Below are 21,879 nucleotides of genomic sequence, written 5' to 3' on the forward strand. Positions count from 1 at the left end.
GTTGTTAATGAGGGTGTCAGGTACCCAGAAGTTTGCTAGGAATGTTGAACAGTGGTACTATGAATTCATCACATATAAAAATAAATTTGTAATATTTGAACCAATATGTGAGGTTTTTTTGTTTTATTTTTGGGTCAGAAGTAGAGCTTGAACTGTTGGCCTAGGTGCTGTCCTTGAGCTCTTCAGCTCAAGGTACTGCCCTACCCATTGAGCCTCAGTGCCACTTCCCATTTTCTAGTGGTTAATTGGAGATAAGACTTTAGTGCCAGGCTGGCTTTGAACCACGCTCCTCAGATCTTAGTCTCCTGAGTAGCTAGGATTACAGGTGTGAGCCACTGTGCCAGGCTAATATGTGAGGTTTTTGGTCAATTGTAGGGCTGGAATTCAGGGCCTGGGTGCTGTCCTTGAGCTTCTTTGTACTCAAGGCTAGTCTCTACCACTTGAGCCACAGTGCTGCTTCTGGTTTTTGAGTGGTTAATTGGAAATAAGAGTCTCAGGGGGACTTTTCTGCCCAGGCTGGCTTTGAACTATGATTCTCAGATCTCAGCCTCCTGAGTAGTTAGGATCACAGACATGAGCCACCAGTGCGGGCTTCAATATGAGTTTTATGCTTAGTTAAGTGGAAGTCCTGTGCAAGAATTCACCTATTTTAATTCTTAGGGCCTCTCCTCCCAGTTTTTGCGTATGAAAACCAAAAATCCAACAGGAAGGCCTGATCTTCTCCTCATCCCGACTGCCAGCTTTCCTCTCCATCACTTTCCATCTCCTTCCATTCCCTTCTCTAAGTGCTTGATGTGAGCCTAAACAGGGCCTAAATGATCAGAGCCTTGAGGGAAACCTCCTGTCTGGAAAGATGTTCTGGTTCTGGTTCTGGTTCTGTTGTCAGGGTCTGTGATTCCACATCAGAGAACTCCTGTGGTTACTCAGACAAGGTAGAACTGATGAGCATTCAGTATCCAGTGGAAAGGGATTCTTCAGGCTGTTTACAGAGAAAATGGGCAGGCAGCCCTGTTCCAGGCCTGTAGATTACACCCCTCCCCCTCAGAGGGATGAGGGGGTAGACCAGGGGAAAGCTAGTTGGTCCTTGACACTGAATCTTTTTTCCCGTAATTTTAGCTACAGAAATAGGCATGAGATCTACAGTGTATCACAAATGCCTATTTAACCTCAGTTGACCCATTGCCTGCGCAAGTCCCTGAAAATATTTCTGGTTGTGACCTGTGATTTAACTAAATCTTCAGTGCATGGACCTGTTAGGTGACTTGGAGCTTATAATATTTATATTATTATAGTATATATAGCTTGATATTATATAAATATCTGTATAACATTTGGTATATATGTAGTATGTTACAATCAAACACTATTAATTTTCTAATGAACATACATAGTCAAACTATTTAGTTTGAAATTGTACATACTGTCAGATTTACCTATTATTTTTGGTATGTGAATTTCTGTTTTGTGCTGTTTAATTTTTAGTAGACTTTTATTTTCCTTAATGATTTTAAGATGCATATATCAATAAGATTATGAACCTTTTAGCATTTGTGGTAGACATTTTCTCAGATTATAAAGCATGTTTATATACAGTATCTAACTATTTTAAACTTTATTTTAATTTATGAGCACTTTCTTTGTGGTCTCTGGACTTCTATGTCATGTTTAGAAAAAAGTTTTCCTATCCTAAGATTGTAAAATGTTAGCCCTTACTTTATTGTAGCTTTTTTTTCTTTTTCAATATGTAATCTATCTGGAATTTGTCTTGCTTTACAGCCTAAGTTAGCAATCTAGCTTTATATTTTTCTTAACAAGTAATCACTTTTGCTAGCAACTCAGGAGGTTTTTTTCATTTTTTTGTAAGCAGTTAATTTACAATTACCAAATCTCAATAGCTTCTGTATCTGAAAGTTTGCACTTCGGACCTTGAGTTTCCATATTTTCCTGTTTTAAAAGCCTCTAGAAAGGAACTGTGAACACAACACCATATTGGTTTTGGCAGTGATCTTAATGCATCGCAAATAGGCTGATTCTACAGAATTTGATCCAAAGTACTTTTGTGTCTTGACACCTTTTTGCCAAGCAAAATTGATTATTTCTAGCCAAAAGTCCTTCATGGTAGTGGGTTGAAAAAAAAAAAAGTAAGGCCTCTGAGACTGGGTTCAGATTATATAATTTGGCATTAAATGCAATGCTTTGTATTTTTCTCTTATGTTCTATTCTTTTGTTTCTGGAGGATGTTTTGGGAAGCAAATTCATATCCTTCCTGTGAAAAATCTAGTAGTTGTAACTTTATGTTTTTCTCTTGACATTTCTCTTAAGTGGGTTCTAGGGTCTTGGACAATTATCTCTGGCTTTCTCTTGTGACCACATTTAGTTGTGGATTGAATTTATTGTACTGGCAAGTTTTCAAACACAGTGATACTTGGTGACAGATTTTGTTTTTAGCTTCAGTGAGAGCTGTTTAGTCCCTCTTGCTTAACTTGAATATTTTAGGATCTTGGTAAAGTCCTCAGTTATGCTAGTGCCTCTTATAGTAGACCTTATTCCCAAGGCTTGTTTTTCAGTTACGTTTATAGATAGAGAGATGGATGTTGCCATTGTGGTTGAGACAGAATACACAGTGCTATTCTGTGCATGAATCCATTGGAGTCATTCCGTAGGTTCATAGCCCATTTCGTCTCATCACCTGCTGTTACCTATCTATTTCCTTATCTGTCAGACATGGGTGAAATTACACTTAGCTCATAGGGCCCGAATGAGTATCATGTGATATAAAGTATGTAAAACATTTAAGTGTCCCTGGCCTGCACTTAATACTGTTTTTGTTTGGGTGTATGCTGGTACTGGGGATTGATCTCAGGACCTTATGTTGTTGCTCAGCTTGCTTGCTCATGGTTGGTACTCTACCACTTTGAGCCATACTACAGCCTAGCATTTTGCTAATTAGTTGGAGATGGAATCTCTCAGGCTCTTCTGCCTAGGCTGGCTTTGAATCTCAGTCCTCTTGGTCTCAGCCTTCTGAATAACTGGTATTACAGGAATGTGCTTAGAAGAAATGATATTTTTTTCCATTTCAGTATTGATTTGCTCTTCTAGGATGTTACAGTGCTATTTTCCTTCCTAATTATATACATATATATCTGTATACATATGATATGTATACACATGTATACATATGTATGCATGTAAGTTTTTCTTTTTTTGTTGTTTTTTTTTTTAACTGTTTTTTTTTTTTTTTGTCTTTTCTTTTTTTTGGCACTGGGGATCGAACCCAGGACGTTGTACTTCCTAGGCAAGCGCTTTGCCACTGAGCTACATCCCAGCCCAAGTTTTTCTTTTTTATCTTTTCCTTTTTGGCACTGGGAATCGAACCCAGGATGTTGCACTTGCTAGGCAAGCGCTTGCCACTGAGCTACATCCCAGCCCATGCATGTTCATTGTAGAAAGTTTAGGTTGAAGCAAAGCTTAGAAAGAAAATGTTTTCTATAATTCTATCACCCCTCACCAACTATTTAATTTACATGTTAACATTGACCTTTTTGTTTTTTGTACTCAATTATTTTACACTCCTGAAGGAATTTTGAATGTATATCATCTCTTGATTTTTTTAAATTAACTTACCATATCTTGAACATTTTCATCTTTTTCTTTTTTTATTGTGATTAATAGAAGGGTTACATTATATTCACCAGATAGAAGGTGCATAACTTCACAAACATTGATACCCTTTCTTATGACATGGTCCCCATTTCCCTCCCACACTCCCCCCCCCCCCCCACTCATCTTGATTTTCCCCCTTCCCTATCCAATTTCAAATAACCAATTAAGCACATATAAAATATATCAGATAACAAGGTGAAATATTGTAACAATATGAGATAACCAAGGGATGGCAAAAGAGATGAGAAATAACATAGTACATTAAGGACAACAATCACTCATTATATGGCTTTTGTTTCCTTATCCTGGAGGGCCTTACATTTAGTGTCATACTATTTGGCCTAATGTCTCTAGATTTTGTTCTGTTGTAAATCTCTGCTAGGAGAGCCCAAGGTTTCTACTGATTATGACAAATGAGGGGGACTATTGGGCCTGTGTTCCTTTGAGTCTGGCTTACTTCACTTAATATGATTTTTTTCTAATGACATCTTTTTCTTTTGTATGTGTGCTGGTAACTGGGCTTGAATGCTGCGCCTGGGTACTGTTGCTTGAGTCACAACTCCACTTCTAGGCTTTTTGCTGGTTAATTGGAGATTAAGAGTCTCATGGGCTTTCCTGCCTGGGTTAGCTTCAACTGCAAGCCTCAGGTCTTAGCCTCCTGAGTAGCAAGTATTACAGGCTTGAACCACTGATGCCTAGTGACTTTTTTTTTTTTTCTGAGATGTTTTGAGTCAGGATCTCGCTAAAGCTATATAAAGCCCAGGTTGGTCTTGAACTCATAATATTCCTGCCTCAACTGCTGAAGTGCTGGTGTACATAGGCTATACAATCATATATATATATATGATTAAAATAATTTTTAATGGTTACATGATAGTCCATTACACTTACTATTCTGTTTGGCTTAATCATTATGTTTTTTTATTTGGCATTTAGGATTTGGGGCTATTTTTGGCAGGGGGAATTTAGATCATCCTAATTTATTAAATCATGTTTTCATGTTGTCTACAAGAAGTTAGGGTTTGGGGCTTCATATTTGCTTTTATTGTTGTTTTTGCATTAAGTGAATTAAGCCAGGATTTAAATTGAACAAGACTCTGTGCTCTCAAAATCTTCTGGATATCTGCATGCTTATTTTTCTCTTAACTTTTTTTTAAACTCCTGTGCTAGAAGAATGATGAATAAAGACTATGGTTAGTATTGAGGTCCCTGGTCCGATGGTGCCACGTGTGCCAGGAGCTAGCCAGGGTAAATACAGTTGCATGCCAATGGGTCTTTACAGAGATAATCATGCTGAGCTCTTTATGCTGAGAAGACTGTCCTAAATTGTTCTTAACTGGGCACACTATTTTTGTTTCAACTTCTTATTTTCCCTGTAAAGCCAAGTTTAAACTATGTTGAGACTGAATTCATTTGTACTTCATAGTATAATGAGATCTTGTACTCCTTACTTTCAGAAAACTGGCCAAGAATAGCAGTCTATAAAAAGACATGTGTATCCAAAATTGCCAGGGAAACCTGGTGTGTAGATATGCTTTCTGAGAAAACCACATGGCATATGAATGTCGTCTTTGTTTCAGAATCTTCCACAGCTTGCTGGTCAATTGCACTAGTTGATTTGAACCTGGTGACATTTTCTCTTAACTTTTATGTCAATTTTTATTTTATTTTATTTTATTTTTCCCAGTCCTGAGACTTGATGAACTCAGGGCCTGAGCGCTGTCCTTGAGCTTCTTTTGCTCAATGCTAGCACTTTACCACTTGAGTCACAACACCACCTCTGGCTTTTTCTGATTATATGGTACTGAGAAAGCTTCATATATGCTCGGCAAGCATTCTACCACTGAGCCAGATTCCTAGCCTTTATGCCAATTTTTAAAGTGATTAATTAATCTTATCGTTATACAAGACAGTTACAGTGGGAAGTTTTCATACCTACATCAGCCATGAATCCTAAGAAGCAGATCCTAGGAACTGCCAAGAAGTATCTTGCCACCTTGGGTTCTTGGAGAGCCTCTTCCAAGATCATTTCCACATGGCTTCATAGGAGGTGCAGGTGGTAGACATAGGCCTTGAATTCCTAGAAATCACTGCTCCTCTCAATCCTATCTGCAGTACCCCTTCAGAATTTAAAGGGCACTACCTCCTGCTATCTCCAACAGGGTCACCTGCCTCCCATCATCATCATCAACATCATTATCATTTTCTTCTTCTTCTTCTTCTTCTTCTTCTTCTTCTTCTTCTTCTTCTTCTTCTTCTTCTTCTTCTTCCTTCTTCTTCTTCTTCTTCTTCTTCTTCTTCTTCTTCTTCTTCTTCTTCTTCTTCTTCTCCTCCTCCTCCTCCTCCTCCTCCTCCTCCTCCTCCTCCTCCTCCTCCTCCTCTCTGATCATCATCATCATCTTCTCCTCCTCCTCCTCCTTCTTCCTCCTCCTCCTCCTTCTTCTTCCTCCTCCTCCCCCCTCCCCCCCTCCTCCTTCTTCTTCCTCTTCTTCCTCCTTCCTCCTCTTCCTCCCTCCTCCTCCTCCTTCCTCCTCCCCCCTCCCTCCTCCCTCCTCCTCCTCCTCCTCCTCCTCCCCCCCCCTCCTCCTTCTTCTTCCTTTTTTTTTTTTTTGCCAATCCTGGGGGCTTTCTCAAAGCTAGAGCTCTACCACTTGAGCCACAGTACCACATCCAGCTTTTTCTATGTATGTGGTACTAAGGAATCAAACCCAAATCTTTGTGCATGCTAGGCAAGCATTTTACCACTAGGCCAAACTCCCAGCCCACTCTGGTCATTTCTGAGAAAGAATTCTACCAGTTGGGGGGTAGTTCTTATCATTTTTCAAGAGCTCTAAGGAGAATTACATTGTAATTTTCAGCCAAAAGTTGTCCCCTGGGACCTTCATCTTCATGAAATTTTGATCGTGTCACAAACTTGACAGGTTAGCTAGAATTGCTAACCCAGATAGCAATTGGTTTTCTTCCCTCCCCCCCTCCTCTTCCTCCTCCATTCTGGGGCTTGGATTTGGCCTGTGTGCCATCTCTGAACCTTTTTATGCTCACGGCTAGTGTATGAGATACAGTGCCACTTCTAGTTTTTTCTGAGTAGTTTATTGGAGGGACTTTTCTGCCTGTGCTAGTTTCGAACTGGGCTTTGAACTGTGGACTTCAGATCTCGCCCTCCTGAGTAGCTAGAATTACAGGTGTGTGTCTCTGGCGGATGTTTAGTTTTGTAGATGGAGAAAGACAATCTCTTGTCTGTAGAGGCCACCTGTTATTGTGATGAATTGGCTTGAGTAGAACTTGGAAGCCATGTCTTGCTTTTTGTTACTAGGGCATCGTCTACATTGAGATCCTCTTATCTTGCAGTTCTGCTCAGCCCATGGGTCTTTGCACAGTCTGAGGTGATGAGCTGGGAGGCACCTGACAGTAAATGTTGGATGATGTCTTCTTGAAAGTGCAGCCTCCAGATTCAGACAGAACCAGATTTGATTTTAGTCTCTGCCATTTACTTACTGTGAAACCTCAGACAGATTCGTTTATGTAATTCTTTTTTTTAATTGAGATTAGGTACATAAAGTTTACAGTACTGTGTCACTTTCTTAATAGTAAGCATCATCATTCGAGCCTACAAAATTTATAAATGTTGAAATATACAAAAACCTCTCTCTTACATAGAACAAAAGATTTAACTCTGAACATTGACAATAAAACCATTTCTTCCTAATCTTGTTCCCTCTTCCTTAGTTGATTATGTAATTCTTCAGACCTCAAATTCTCCATATGTAGAGGTTAATTATTTGAGTTGTAAGATTTGGTGAAGCACAGGAGGGAATGAGGGAAGGGAAAGTGGAAGAAAAACATGGGAAAGGCCTATCAAGAAGTAATGTATGGGGGGGGAGGGAAATGGGTACCAAGACATGTGAAAGGGTATCAATGTATGTGAATTAATGCACCTTCTATCTGGCAAATATCATGTAACCCTTTTACTAAATACAATAAAAAAATAAAATTAAAAAAAAAGAAGTAATGTATGGGGCCAGGAGTTTGGTTTAGTGGGTACAGTGCTTGTCTAGCATGTGTGAAAACCTGGGTTCGATTCCTCAGTACCACGTATATTGAAAAGCTGGAAGTGATGCTTTGGCTCAAGTGGTAGAACACTAACCTCGAGGAAAACCCAAGTCAGTGCTCAGGCCCCCAGGACTGGCAGAAAAGAAAAACAAGTAAGTAATGTACCCACTACCTGACAAATGTAACTATAACCCCTCTCTATATTACCCCTGCAATAAAAAATGGTAAAACATAAATAAGCAAAATTAACATACATAGGAAGCATTTTCAAATCTCAGTTTGATATTACTTTTGTTATTGTTCCTATAATCATCATGTAGCCAGTTCCATGGATCCTGCCTGCCTTCTCACCAGGGCTGCACTGGCAGGGTTTCTGCTGTTCTTTCTTTAGTCCCGACTTTCTTTGAATTTTTTTCTGTGTAGGACTACTCCGTTGGTGTCTGCTTTGCCTGATTTACCAAGAATAGCAGAGTTAGCATCATGAGGAGGTTGGAGCTGGATGTGCACACAGGCTCTCTGGACGCCTCTCTCATGGGAGAAACTGAGAGTTGGCTTAGTAGTGGACTATGAGACCAGAGTTGGGCATTAACCTTTTTCCTGCTTATAAGGAAATTACCTTGCTCTCAATAATACCACATTTTCTCTATTTTTAAAGATTGTTTTATTCTTCATGACTCTACCATTTGAGACCATGTTTTTAACAGTCTAGCTGTGTTCCAATTTTTAGTCCTAGTTTTGTTCTATGCTAATCTAGGATCTCCTCTATAGAAATTTCAGTTTTGTCTAAGGTTTTTAATATATTGTTATTAAAGTTTAGGATTTTAACATCTGTAGTACCAAGGATTTTGACCATAACTCTGGTAGAGAGCTGACTCAGCAATCAAGAGGCCTAGATCTCTAGGAATGCAAAAAAAGCAAAAATTAGCAGTTTGCTTATCCGTTGGTAGTATCTGTCTATTCTTTTTTTTTTTTTTTTTTTTTTTGCCAGTCCTGGGCTTGAGCTCAGGGCCTGAGCACTGTCCTTGGGCTTTCTCAAGGCTAGAGCTCTACCACTTGAGCCTCAGCACCACTTCCGGCTTTTTTCTATGTATGTGGTACCAAGGAATCGAACCCGGGTCTTCATGCATGCTAGGCAAGCACTTTAACCACTAGGCCAAACTCCCGGCCCCCTGTCTATTCTTCCTCTAACTTTTTTTTTTTTTTCCAGTTAGTAATGGGACTTGAAATCCAGGCCTGGCTGTTGTCCCTGAATAATTCCGTTCAAGCTACCGCTCTACCCCTTGAGCTACAGCACCACTTCCAGTTTCCTGGTGGTTAATTGGAGACAAGAGTCTCACTGACTTTAATGCTCGGGTGGCTTTGAACCTCTATCCTTAGATCTCAGCCTCCTGAGTAGCTAGGATTACAGGCATGAGCTACCATGCCCAGTTCCTTTTCCTTCTTAAACTTACCAGGTACTTAAAATTTTTTTTTTTTAGCTCAAACTAGCTTTTGGTTTTGTCAAGCTTTTTTATATTGCGCTTTAGTTTATTTTTACCTTATATATATTTTTAATTTTCTATATTCTTTTGCTGGTCCTGAGGCTTGAACTCTATGCCTAGGAGCTGTCCCTGAATTTTTGTGCTCAAGGCTTTTTTGTGCTCTACCATTTGGGCCACAGACCTACTTTTGGCTTTTTTTTTTTTTTTTGGCTAGTTCTGGGTCTTGAACTCAGGGCCAAGCACTGTCCTTGGACTTTCTCAAAGCTAGAACTTTATCACTTAAGCCATAGCACCACTGCTGGTTTTTTTCTATGTATGTGGTACCAAGGAATCGAAGCTGGGTCTTTGTGCATGCTAGGCAAGCACTCTGTCACTAGACCAAACTGCAGGCCTGGCCTTTTTTTTTTTTCTCCCCCTTTGGTAGTTAAGTGAAGGTAGAGCCTCATGGACTTTTCTGCCTGAGCTAGCTTCAAACCATGATCCTCAGATCTCAGTCTTCTGATGAGTTTGGAGCCATCAACACTAGACTTAATTTGTATTGTTTTATTATATCTTATTGTGGGTTTATTCTGATTTTTTTCTTCCACTGGACAATTTAGTTTTTATTAAAACATCCTTTTCTAATATATTTATTTAAGGCTCTAAAATTCCTGTAACGTTATCACCTTCATTTTTTATGTTTTGTTGTTGTTGTTTTGAGAGTCAAGTTCATTGAGATTTAATTGATATACCACAAAATATAAGTATACAGTTTGATAAGCTTTGATATTATATTTTTCTAATACACACATACACACTTGATGTAAAGGTAAAATGAAAGTATTATATCACCACAATCAAGTAATGGAATATTTCTATCACCCTGAAGAATTTTCCTCATGTGAGTAAAATCATAGTCTATCGCCTTTCGTGTTTTGGCTTTTTTTTATTCTAGTTGTGGGGCTTGAACTCTGGGTCTGGGCGCTGTCCCTGAGCTCTTCAGCTCAAGGCTACTGCCCTACTCCTTGAGCCACAGCACCACTTCCATTTTTCTAGTGGTTAATCAGAGATAAGAGTCTCACAGACTTTAGTGCCTGGGCTGGCACTGTGATCCTCAGATTTCAGCCTTCTGAGTAGCTCAGATTACAGGTGTGAGCCACCACACCAGCTTGTGTTTGGCTTTAACATAGCTAGCTGCTTTGATATTCATTCATGTTATTGCAGATACCTGGGGTTTGTCATTGTTTTTCCTGAGTGGCTTTAATTGTATGGATTCCAGAATTCGTTTATTTCTAATTTTCAGTGGAAGAAAATGAGAGGCTTAGGCTTCACCCTTTCCCTCCCTCCCTCCCTTTCTCCCTGCCCCGCCTTCCTCCCCCCCTCTTTCTCTCTAAATCTATAGATGTATATAGATATATGGTAACATCAAGTCCTACACAGGACAGACAACTAGTCAACCACCTCCCCTGCCCCATGTCACTGCCTGCACCCACTGAATCAGTCTGTAGACACACATATAAGCATACTTTGAACTTCAAATTATCATTTTTCAATTTTGATTTAGGGCCTGATGTCTTGGAACTTGTTTTCATGAGTGAAGGAACATGTGCTCAATTCTTCCTCCTGGGGATTTGGTCCATTAAGGAGATAGGAAACACTGAGTAAATTAAACAGTGCATGTTTAATATGAGAAATATTTCCTATGATAAAAAGCATTGCAGAACACATATAATAGTTTACACTTGGACCGGTAGTATAGCCTAGTGATAGAGTGTTTACCTAGCATGCGTGAAAACCTGGGTTCGATTCCTCAGTACCACATACCCAGAAAAAGCTAGAAGAGATGCTGTGGCTCAAGTGGCAGAGTGCTAGCCTTGAGCACAAAGTGTCCAGGGACGGTACTCAGGCCCTGAGTTTGAGCCCCAGGACTGACCAAAAAAAAAAAAAAAAAAAAAAGCTTGCAGTTAGAGTTTAGGGCAGTAAAGTGATAACTGATACATTCTCCTTTTTTTTTTTTTTTTTTTCCGGATGGGGATGGAGTGGAGAAAGTTGGGTAGAACTGAGAATTTGAACTTGAGCCATACTTCCATCCTATTCTCCTTGTTCTTTTAAAAAGAATACTATCAGTTTAAAGCCTCAGTAAATTTATTTTCATAATTAACAAAGACCATTAATGAGAGGGGGGGAAAAAAGAAAATTAGACAAACAGAACTTTTAGATATGTTTTTAGATGCATAGCATCATATTAATCATGAATTTTTACCTTCCCATGGGACCTGGCTGTTCTGTCTTTTTTTTTTTTTTTTTTTGTCAGTCCTGGGCTTGAGCTCAGGGCCTGTCCTTGGACTTTCTCGAGGCAGGTGTGTTCCACTATGTCCAACTATTGGCCGAGAAAGGGTCTTGAGGGTTTGCCTTGAATTGTAATCCTCTCCATCTCAGCCTCCTGGTCATTAGAATTATGGGTATGAGCCCCGAGGGTACAGCTGAATATGCCTTTTAAAGACTATACTGAATAAAATTATACCAGTTTTCATCTTAACTTAATTTGCTTATGCTTCTTTTATTTGGTGGGGGTGGGGAGAGGACAGAAGAAGGAGGGGAAAGAGAGATAGAAAAGGAGAGGGGGAGGGAGACGGAGGATACCTTTTTGCTCTCTTGGAAATTTCTAGTCCAAGAGTGTATAGAGAAGGCACATAGCTTGTAAGGATTGTCACGTGACTTACCAGCTCTTTTTCTAAATTATTAAGCTTGATAACAACAGCAGCTTGGTGCACTTGGTGGTTTAGCTTTTTCCTCTTCTAAAACATTAATATCCTTTCAAGGGCAATGTCACTGTCTGTGTCTCCCTTTAATGTTTCAGATATGAAAGAGTTTTGCATCCTGCCCTATCTATTCTTATACTCTATCCTCTTTAGTTATTTACAGTTATTCTAGGAGGCTTCATGTGTTTATTAACTCCCTGAAGGTTATCCTTTTACAGTTTTAACTTTTTTTTTTTTTTTGCCAGTCCTGGGCTTGGGCTCAGGGCCTGAGCACTGTCCCTGGATTTTCTCAAGGCTAGGGCTCTACCTCTTGAGCCACAGCACCATTTCTGGCGTTTTGCTACATATGTGGTATTGAGGAATCGAACCCGAGTCTTCATGCATGCTAGGCAAGCACTCTACCACTAGGCCAAACTCCCGGCCCCAGTTTTAACTTTTTAAGTGTGAAATTTAAATACCAATTTAGAACTCTTAAAAATAGAATTTTTCTTAAAGAGCAGTCAGGGCTAGTGTGAGGAGGGGGAGGGGGTTGGGGGGGGAGTTGAGCTTGGGCTTTGTAGCCCAGGCTGGCCTTGAATGCTCCATCCTTTTGTCTCAACCTCCTGAGTACTGGGATTAAAAGCATGGGCCATTTAAAATATTTCATTAAAGGTTTTATCAATTTAATTAAGTAGCAGATTCTTTAGAAATTGATGGTATAGTGTTTACTTAATCCACACTGTGATTTGGTGGTCAGCTTCCTTGCTTCCTTGATTCTCTGCTGGCTCTCTTCTTTCTCATCTGATGAGAGTTGCTCTGACACCTGTGAGAATCATCTTACTAGAGTCGCCTCTTCTCCTTCTAGGTATAGATAGGTTTACCTCAACACAGGGAAGTATCTTTGGTGGAACTAAATCAGTCCCTTACTTAAATGCCCTTTAAGAATCCCCCCTCCCCCAACCCCCCAACCCCCACCCCCACCCCTGGCCCCAGGTCAGGGGATGGATGATGGATGTTGGCTCTGAGCTCTTTCTTTAGAGGACAGTGTTCCACCACTTTGAGCCACAGTTCTACTTCTGGTTTTCTGGTGGTTAATTGGAGACAGACAAGTTCTCCTGGGCTGACTTTGAACCATGATCCTCAGACCTCAGCCTCCTGAATAACTAGGATTATAGGCAGGAGTCACCAGCATCCAGCCTTAGATGCCATTTGACTTTTGTACATTTTTCTCTCTTGCACTTGCACTGGCTTTTTATGTGCTGGTCTAGTTGAAGGTATGGAATAGTATATTGATAACTTTATATTGCTTCTGTTAAACTTCCCTATCATCTCACTAAATTCCAAAGGTGTATTCTTTCCACATTCTTGACCATAATAAGACATGGCCTGTGACAAAATCGTTTTTACGTATGCAGAAGGGATGATGTGTTTGAGAAGTACTGTAACATTAGAGGCAAAATTAAACGTGTTCAAGTATGTTGAGGTATGGAAGTTTATCCTTAAAATATTTAGCAAGTGACTTCTTGATTTTTTTTTTTTTTTGGCCAGTCCTGGGGACCAAACTCAGGGCCTGAGCACTGTCCTTGAGTTTTCCTCAAGGCTAGAGCTTTACCACTTGAGCCACAGCATCACTTCCAGCTTTTTTCTATGTATGTGGTACTAATGAATTGAACCTGGGTCTTCATGTGTGCTAGGCAAAGACTCTACCACTAGGCCAAACTCCCGGCTCTCCTCAGTTTTTTGGAGACATCTCATGATACCATTTCATAATTAATATATACAGTTGAAACAGATCTCAAGCCTATATCTTGGATGACCCTGTTTATTCACCATGATGCTCGTTGGCCAAGGCAGGATAGTATGTGGTGTATTGTCATGTTTCGTTTGTCTCAGCTTACTCAAAATAGCCTGTCAGTGTAATTCTTGTCCATTACCTCTTGTGATAAGGCATCAGCCAAAGCTTCTCAGTGGGTCTCTGGGCCAGTTGTGCAGTGACATTGACAAAATGTGATTCAGAATACTGTAATCAGAGTTGCCGCAGTGTAACTGGATAGAAATCAGTTCCCATCGGCCTTGGAATTCCTGACACTGAGATCTGAAGACTTTTTCTTGGTCTGCTGGTCTGTTTCTATGTGCGTGGTCTATTCTACAATTTACTGTGACCTCATCTAATAGCAACAGGAGCCACTATTTCTATTACATACCTCCTGTGTTTTCCAAGGGAATTTAGATGGTAGCTCCCACCTGTCCATTCTCTTTTTGTATGCACCAGACACTATACTTTGCCAGTATCTATGATGCTCATAACTTCCCTTGTAGGACAGACACTGTTGTCTCTATTAACAAAGGATGGATGAAGGCACATGCTAGATGACCTGCTCATTGGCCTTGACATACCAAGGGCAGAGCTGAAAGCCAGTGTTCTTGCCCCTAAGCTTAGCCATGTCTTCAGTATTCCACTCTTCATATTCATATTGCCTAATAGTGTAGACCTGGTGTTGATATACTGTGAATGCTCAGCCACTTGCAACTGAGTCACTGCTCATCAGTATCCCATTCATGAAGTAGGCACTTGGTATGTTTTCAAGAGGCAAGCAGAGCATACTTACCTTACAGGTAGGGGAAATAAACTCCAGAGAGGTTAGGTAACTTGCCAGCAGCCACCCATTACTACTATGGGTGGTGTTTTTAAAACTCTGAGGGCAATGTAACATATTTAATGTCAGTTAAATTCTTAATATTTCTAATCTCTTCCATTTTTTTAAACCAAACACAGCCTATTTCCAGAAACCTTTGGCTGTTTTCATTTATTTGTCTCTTCCACTTAATTGAAATTTGAAGTAATTTGAAGCACACGACTTGCCTACTCACCCTGATTGACCTCATGTATAAAAGGAAGTTAATTGTACTTACTTTACAGTTGGAGTAAACACAATAGTGCAGATCAAACACTTGGTGACGTTAGAACATTTGGTAACCGCTGAAGTAATTAGCCTATTTCCTCCATGTGTATGTGTAAAATCCGGTAGTACAGTAGCACTTGCTGAAAAGGAATGAGACCAAACTTTCAATATTTCCAGAAACCCTAAATTTTGAGACAAGCCTGCATACCTATATTGTTGCCTTTACATTCTCACATATCCTTAACAGCCAACATACCCCGTTAGGCCCTGGTGAATGAGTATAGTTACAATGTATAGGCAGTTGGAGAAGAAAACAGACTGCTTTGAGTTCTACCAGTATGTCAGAATAGATTTCTAGGACTACAGAACCTTGAAGGTGGGCAGAAAGGCAGCAGGGAAAAGGGAAAGACCAAGATAATTTTGAGTATTTGAGGGTTTGGTGGTACCATTCTTGGAGTGGAGAAGACTGGAAATAAGGAGAAGAGACTGGAAGATGAAACTTCTGTATGAGTCTCAAATAGAAGGTGCATGTTTCCATAAAGTCTCAGAGACTGAGGTAGCTGCCCAGGTTAGTATCCCTGGGATAAATTCCATCCTAACCTAGTGAAAATAGCTCACGTTGTGTGCATGGTTGCATTGAAGATTTGCTGGCTGTAGTAGATCTATAGAACCAAAGTTATTTACCAGGAGAGCCACTTGAAGTTTATGTCTCCGAGGACCAGGAAGGTGAAATGCTTCACTTGGCACCATTGTCTGTGCTTGTTTTTCACAAAAATCCATATCTAGATGGTGTGAGAAAGTCTGCAGCAGTCTTGGCTATATTCCAATAGGTCAGGTGTAAGTTAAGCCTCAGAGGCCCTCAGGAATCATAAATGAGGTTGAAGGTAGCTGAGATAAAGCAAGAGTGCCTTTGCCCCCAGATTAGAATCAAGGACAACAAAGTTGCCTAGAATTAGAAATCTAAAAGAAATTTCAGAGCAGAGACAAACAGAAGTTATTTTGTGAGTCTTTTGCTAACAGACAAAATAAGAAGAAATATATAAAATAATGCCTTATCCAACTTGAAGATTTATAAGGTCTGCCTGAAGAGCTGCTTGAAAACACACTCTGTGCTTCTTCCCAGGGAGTCTGAGTAGCTGTGGGCTCCCCACTCAAGACTATATTTTTCCCAAGTGATTCTGATACAAGTGATTCATAAATCTTCTTTGGAAAACCACTGAGACTAGAAAAATATCTGAAACCATTCCTGCCTTACAAATGGAGAAACTAAAGCTTGTGGAGGAGAAGGGGTTTGTCCAGTCGTGGAGTTGAAATGTCAGTGTTGTTCCTTCACCAGCCTACCTTACCTACTCTTCGTCCTGATGAATAAATGGAAAGCAAACCTGTCTTTCCACGTCCCACCTATCCTTCTTCCATTCTGTGTTTTCTTTTCTTTTCCAAAGCACATGCTGCCTAATATGATACTAGCTTGCTAGTTTGCTATGCTTGTCATTTGTCTCACTAAAATGTGGACTTTACAGGGGCAGTGGCTTTTGTTTGCTTTGTTTTATGGAAGTATCCTATGTACCTCAAATAGTGCCTGACCCACAGCAAAAGTTTCATGAATGTGAATGAATAGATGAAAAATATTTTGTTTAGCTCTTAAGTAAATAGTTACTATGGGAAAATTCTATCTCTTAGGCAGGGTTAGCACAAAGTAAAGTAGAATTTCTTCTGCTGCTTCTGCTTCTGTGTCTTCGTCTTTTTCGTCGTCTTCTTCATCTTCACCATCGTCATCGTCGGACTTGAACTCTGGGTCTGGGTGTTGTCCCTGACCTCTTCAGTTCAAGCCTGCTGCCCTATCCCTTGAACCACAGCACCACTTCTGGTATTCTGGTGGTTAACTGGAGATAAGAGTGTCACAGACTTTAGTACCCAGGGTGGCCTCCTGAGTAGCTAGGATTACAGGCGTGAGCCACCGCACCCAGATTTTCTTCATTTGTTTGATTCTGCTAGAATCAGGGTTTTCAAGAAAAATTGTGTTTGGGATTAGAATTCCCCACAATATTAATAATATTATTAGCAATTATAGTAACAATAGCCACCAATACCAAATACATAGAAGTTCAGAGCCAGGAATGCCACACTCAGCAATCTTTTTTTTTTTTTTTTTTTGCCAGTCCTGGGCTTGAGCTCGGGGCCTAAGCACTGTCTGCACTGTCCTTGGACTTTCTCAAGCTTAGAACTCTACCACTTGAGCCTCAGCACCACTTCCGGCTTTTTTCTAGGTATGTGGTACCAAGAAATTGAACACAGGTCTTTGGGCATGCTAGGCAAACTCCCTGCCCTCAGCAATCTTTTCTAAGTCTCCTTACTTCCAGGATTGGTCTGTTTTATAAAAGGAGATGATGCTCAAGAGGTAAAATAAATTCTTCACAGTCAGTGTACATTGAAGAATAAGTTCTCAGCTACCAGTAACGTTCAGTATTGGGTCGGGGATATTCTCCTTTTGAAGGAGAAATTTAAAAATGCTGAAGACTAGGTGAGAATCTCTTTTGGGATATCTCTGGGCCAAGAACATCAATGTTCAAGGTGGTATAAAACCACAGGATGGAAAGAAAGGTGCATTGCTTTCAGCTCAACTTTCCAGCACTTTCCCATTCCTCACATCTTTCCATTCTCACATGAAAAAAAAAAATACAGTCCTTACATCTTAAACTGTTGGGCTTTTCTTCCTTCTCAGACAACCTCCCTGAAAGCAGCCAAGGAAAATTCCTGTGGTGACAGGTCACACTAACCATTTCTACGGAGGCCACTGGCACTCATTCACAGCCCACTCCTAAGGAAGGGTGGATAGAAAGGGCCCCTTCACCCACCTTCTCTAACACTTCCCTGCTAGGCCTCAACAAGGAAATGACGGCTTTCTAAATGTGGATACAGTAGATCTCTTATGAGACTTGGGTGAACCTCTGAGTTCTGGAAACACTGTACTTTTTAACTGGTTATAAGCAGCAAAATGATTATAAAGCCCCCTCCCCCATGAATAATGTCAGCATTCATTCAAACCCCACCAGCCAAGATGGACTTTGACCCATCCATGCATATGGCAGAAGATCTCTAAATATGCATGATCAGACAACACTGTCCCGCTTCCTCAGTGCAAAGGCCGAGGGCAGTTGGTAACTTGCCTGGGTCTCACAGCCTTTGCAAGAGATAGAACTATGTTTTAGACACAGGTTGTATAATAAGTCCTGTACTTTTTTTTTTTTTTGTCCTGGGAACTGAACTCAGAGAGCCTAGGCACTGTCCTTAGACACTTTTGCTCAAGGCTAGTGCTCTGCCACTTGAGCCACAGCACCACTTCTGGCCTTTTCTTTGTATGTGGTACCAGGGAATCGAACCCAAGGCTTCATGCATGCTAGATGAGCACTCTACCACTAGGCTTCGCACTCAGCCCAAGGCCTGTACTTTATTCTTAAATTGCTTTGTGCTTTTTGGGGAGCAGACTAAAGGATCTTGAGTTTGAATCTTGGCTTTGCTTCAGAGATGCCCTCTTCCGAGGCATGTCCATCTGTAGTAAATGATAGCTCCTGTTGTTCATTATGAGAATGAAATGAATCAATGCATGTAAAGCACATGGTTTTTGGTGCACAGAACTAATACTAGTATTAGTTCTAGTATAAGTACTAGACTATAAATATTAGTTTGCATGTCCAGTACTATTTCTTTGTAAACTTTGTCTTGGAATTTCAGGGTCTCCAAATTCCCCGCTCACAGGTTGTGCTTATATGTTCAAGAGCCATGTGTTTGATCCATACATAGTGTTTAAAGTTGTACCTGGTGTATCATTCCCCTGCCCCCATCCCCATAACCATTAGTAATGCCTGGCGTATTTTTCACCCTGGTAACTGTTAGTGGTGATAAGCATGACATTGCTAAGGCACTGAGAGTAGAAGTGGGAGGGCATCTCCTCTCAGTCAGTGCCTCTCCACAGGGAGAGATGGGCATCTGTGCTCTTACAAATTGGGCAGGAAGTGGGTAGTGGCCATTAATTTTACATACAGCAAATTACTTTTATTTTAATGCCCTAACAATGAATATGAATATATATGAATATATATAGCTAATTTAAAAGGATTGGCAGGTAAGACTATTTTATTCCTGGTTAAGCAACATTATATCAAAATGATACAAATTAGAACTTAGAGCTTCTGCAGTGATAATTTGTCACTGAACAACTTTATGGTGTGCCATCCATTGGAATGAGTTTTATCTAGTTGCCACCAGCCCATGCTTGGTCTGAGCACAGAATCCTCCTGTCAGCCTAGGTTTGTCGTGACCACTCTGTCCTTCTCTCCTAGCTTAAGAGTTGGACAGTGGAAGACCTTCAGAAGAGGCTCTTGGCCCTTGACCCCATGATGGAACAGGAGATTGAAGAGATCCGGCAGAAGTACCAGTCTAAGCGGCAGCCAATTCTGGATGCCATTGAAGCTAAGAAGAGGCGGCAACAAAATTTCTGAGCAAGGCTGGGCCCAGGTCTCTGGCGCGTCTTTTGTTTGTTAGCCAGCATCTGCGCTGTCAGTTCTCCACAGCTCCTTTGTGAACTCAGGAACATGCGCCACTGGGAGGGGCTGCTCGATGGTCGTTGTGTTATCTTGTGTGTGTTTCCATTGGCCAGACTTACTATTTCAAAAGATTTGTACGGGCGCTTTGAACTCAGAGTTTTCAGTCCCAAGAACAGAGACTCCTAGTTGAGTGATACCTAGGAAACTTTTACATTGTCTTTTTGGTTTTCTTTTCCCAACAGCTTTTGGTTGTTCTTTCTGGAAGAGTTTTGTTTTTTTTTTAATATGCACATATGTATAAATTATAAATAGATTCCCCACTCTGTGTGGTGGCATCTCTGTACAGGTACAGTTTTGAACATTTTTGCCTCTTTCTGTAAGCTTATGGTACTGTGGAACAAGAGAGCAGAGGACATAGGAAGGCTCATAAGGAGTCACTAAACTGTAGAAATCAACCTCACCTTTGCAAGGCTGCATTTAAAAATTAGGAATTGGACAATCCTCTCAGCTTTGTGTAGCCCTCACTGACTTCTGCAGCTGTCAGAATTTGCGTTTGCTCTTGGAGTCCCAGGGGAAGCCTGGCACCCTCTTTGCAAATTGGCCTTTGTTGTTTCAATGTCTTCATCCATTGCCTAAAGTCACACAGATACTGCCCAGTGCCTTAAGAGGAGACCATGATCCAGCAAAGGGACAGGCCTTCCAGGAGCTCTCGGCAAATACAGGGCTGAGCTCTATTGACAGAAAGAAAAAAGGGTTTTTGAAACTCTCATTGTTCCTGTGCAAAATCACACGCATGTATCATTTCACTCTGCATTCCTTACAGATAGGGTAGAGGGTGTTGCTTCTGTATATGTGACCATTTTCTTTGTTTCCTGTTGGGGGGGGGGGGTCTGGAAAGGATAAATGCGATCCCAGACTAAGATTTGCTCTCCAGAAGGGCAGTGAGGACACACAGTGCCAGAGCTTGAAGGAACCATGACCTTGTGTTGGGTAGATGGGGAAGTAAGGCTTTGAGAGGGAAGTGACCTGGGGAACAGCACAAATCAAGTTGAGGAAGAACAGAGATTGGAACTCAGGGCCCTTCTCCTTGGCCATTGAACTGAGCAACCCTTTCATGAAAGGTGGGATCTGTGTCTGTTTTGATCATCCTGTCCTAGGGAACTTTACTCACAGAGCTTTAACTCTGTCCTTGCCTCTTTAGTAGCTGATCTGGCTGTGGAGTGATTTCCCCAAGGAGCTGCACTGTTCCATCTCAGTGAGTCCATGAGCTCTGCAGTTTCTGTAGATATCCACAAGCATCTTTTGTAGATATACACAAGCACCCATGGAGGAACATTTTTGCCTGAAGTAGACGTTGGGCTCTGCAAAAAAAAAAAAAAGGCTTCCTGCAACTTTGGCTCAAAGCTTCCTTTAGTTATACAGCAGAGAGAAGACAATTGAGAAAGACAAATGTCTTTTTATTTTCTTCTAAAGTCTTTTCCCTCAGATGGGAAGCCATGATTGAGTAGCACCAGAGGATACTGTAACTTGACCCCATAATTGCTCTCACTCCTGAACCTCAGAATCAACATGAAGGCAGGGGAAGTTCCTCTGTATGACAAAATTCTGTTCTTTGTAATTACTGCAAGTGTTTTAACAAGGCAAGATACAATTGGTCTTTGATGCTTGGCCTAAAAAAATAGAGGATAGTCTGAAGATCTTGTAAGAGCTGCAGCTGGCATTTGTTGACCACTGGCTATATTCAGGCACCATCTAGGTGGGCTCCACCTTTTACAGTAGTCCTGTGTGGGGAATTCTCTGTATCTCTTTCATAGATGAAGAAGTCGGTTTGAAGGGGACCATTCATTTCCTCAGCAGTACAGCCAGGAAGTTGTAGAATTAAGACTCATAGCATCCTTGTGTGGGGCCAGTATTTACAGGAAAAGGAAACTCATATGTCTAAGTGACCATCTTTTCTCACATAAACTAGCTCTAAATGCAGTTTTTAGGTGGAAAACAGCCAAACGGAGAGTTACCTGTAGCAACCAATTGTTTTGTTGTTGTTTGTTTGTTTTTGTTTTTGCCAGTCCTGGGGCTTGAACTCAGGGCCTATCTCATGGCTAGCGCTCTACCACTTGAGCCACAGCACCACTTCCAGCTTTTTCAATGTATGTGGTACTGAGGAATCGAACCTGGGTCTTTGTGCATGCTAGGCAAGCATTCTACCCCTAGGCCAAACTCCTGCCCGCCACCCCCCCAACTAAGTTTTAAAAAACCAAAGCACTGAGAATGCACGCCCAATATACTGTGTGTGTGCCTGTGTGTGTGTGTGTGTGTGTGTGTGTGTGTGTGTTTGCGTGCGCACTAATTGACGGTTCTGTCTCAGGCTCTTTTCTCTTTAAGCAAATAACTTTGTACTTGGCCCAGGAGGAAGGACGAGCCCGGAGCCCGTCCAGTAGGAAGAATGATCCAAGTCAAGAAAAGCTGTTTTTCCTGTGAATACTCTTAGGCCATGAACCTTGATTTCAAACATGTATGC

At 40.9% G+C, this 21,879-nt stretch overlaps 1 protein-coding gene across 1 annotated transcript in view; it reads left to right on the forward strand.

The window, feature by feature from the left end:
* Positions 1-20,542, forward strand: part of Stk4 (serine/threonine kinase 4) — a 69,777-nt gene extending 49,235 nt beyond the window's left edge. The window contains exon 11 of the mRNA XM_090352415.1: positions 19,158-20,542. Within this exon, the coding sequence (XP_090208541.1) occupies positions 19,158-19,316 (159 nt within the window). The 3' untranslated portion in view covers positions 19,317-20,542. The remainder of the gene's footprint in view (positions 1-19,157) is intronic.
* Positions 20,543-21,879: the final 1,337 nt, after the last annotated feature.

Source organism: Megascapheus bottae, chromosome 18, assembly GCF_031878675.1.
Source record: "Megascapheus bottae isolate mThoBot1 chromosome 18, mThoBot2.hap1, whole genome shotgun sequence".
Classification (NCBI taxonomy): Eukaryota; Metazoa; Chordata; class Mammalia; order Rodentia; family Geomyidae; genus Megascapheus; species Megascapheus bottae.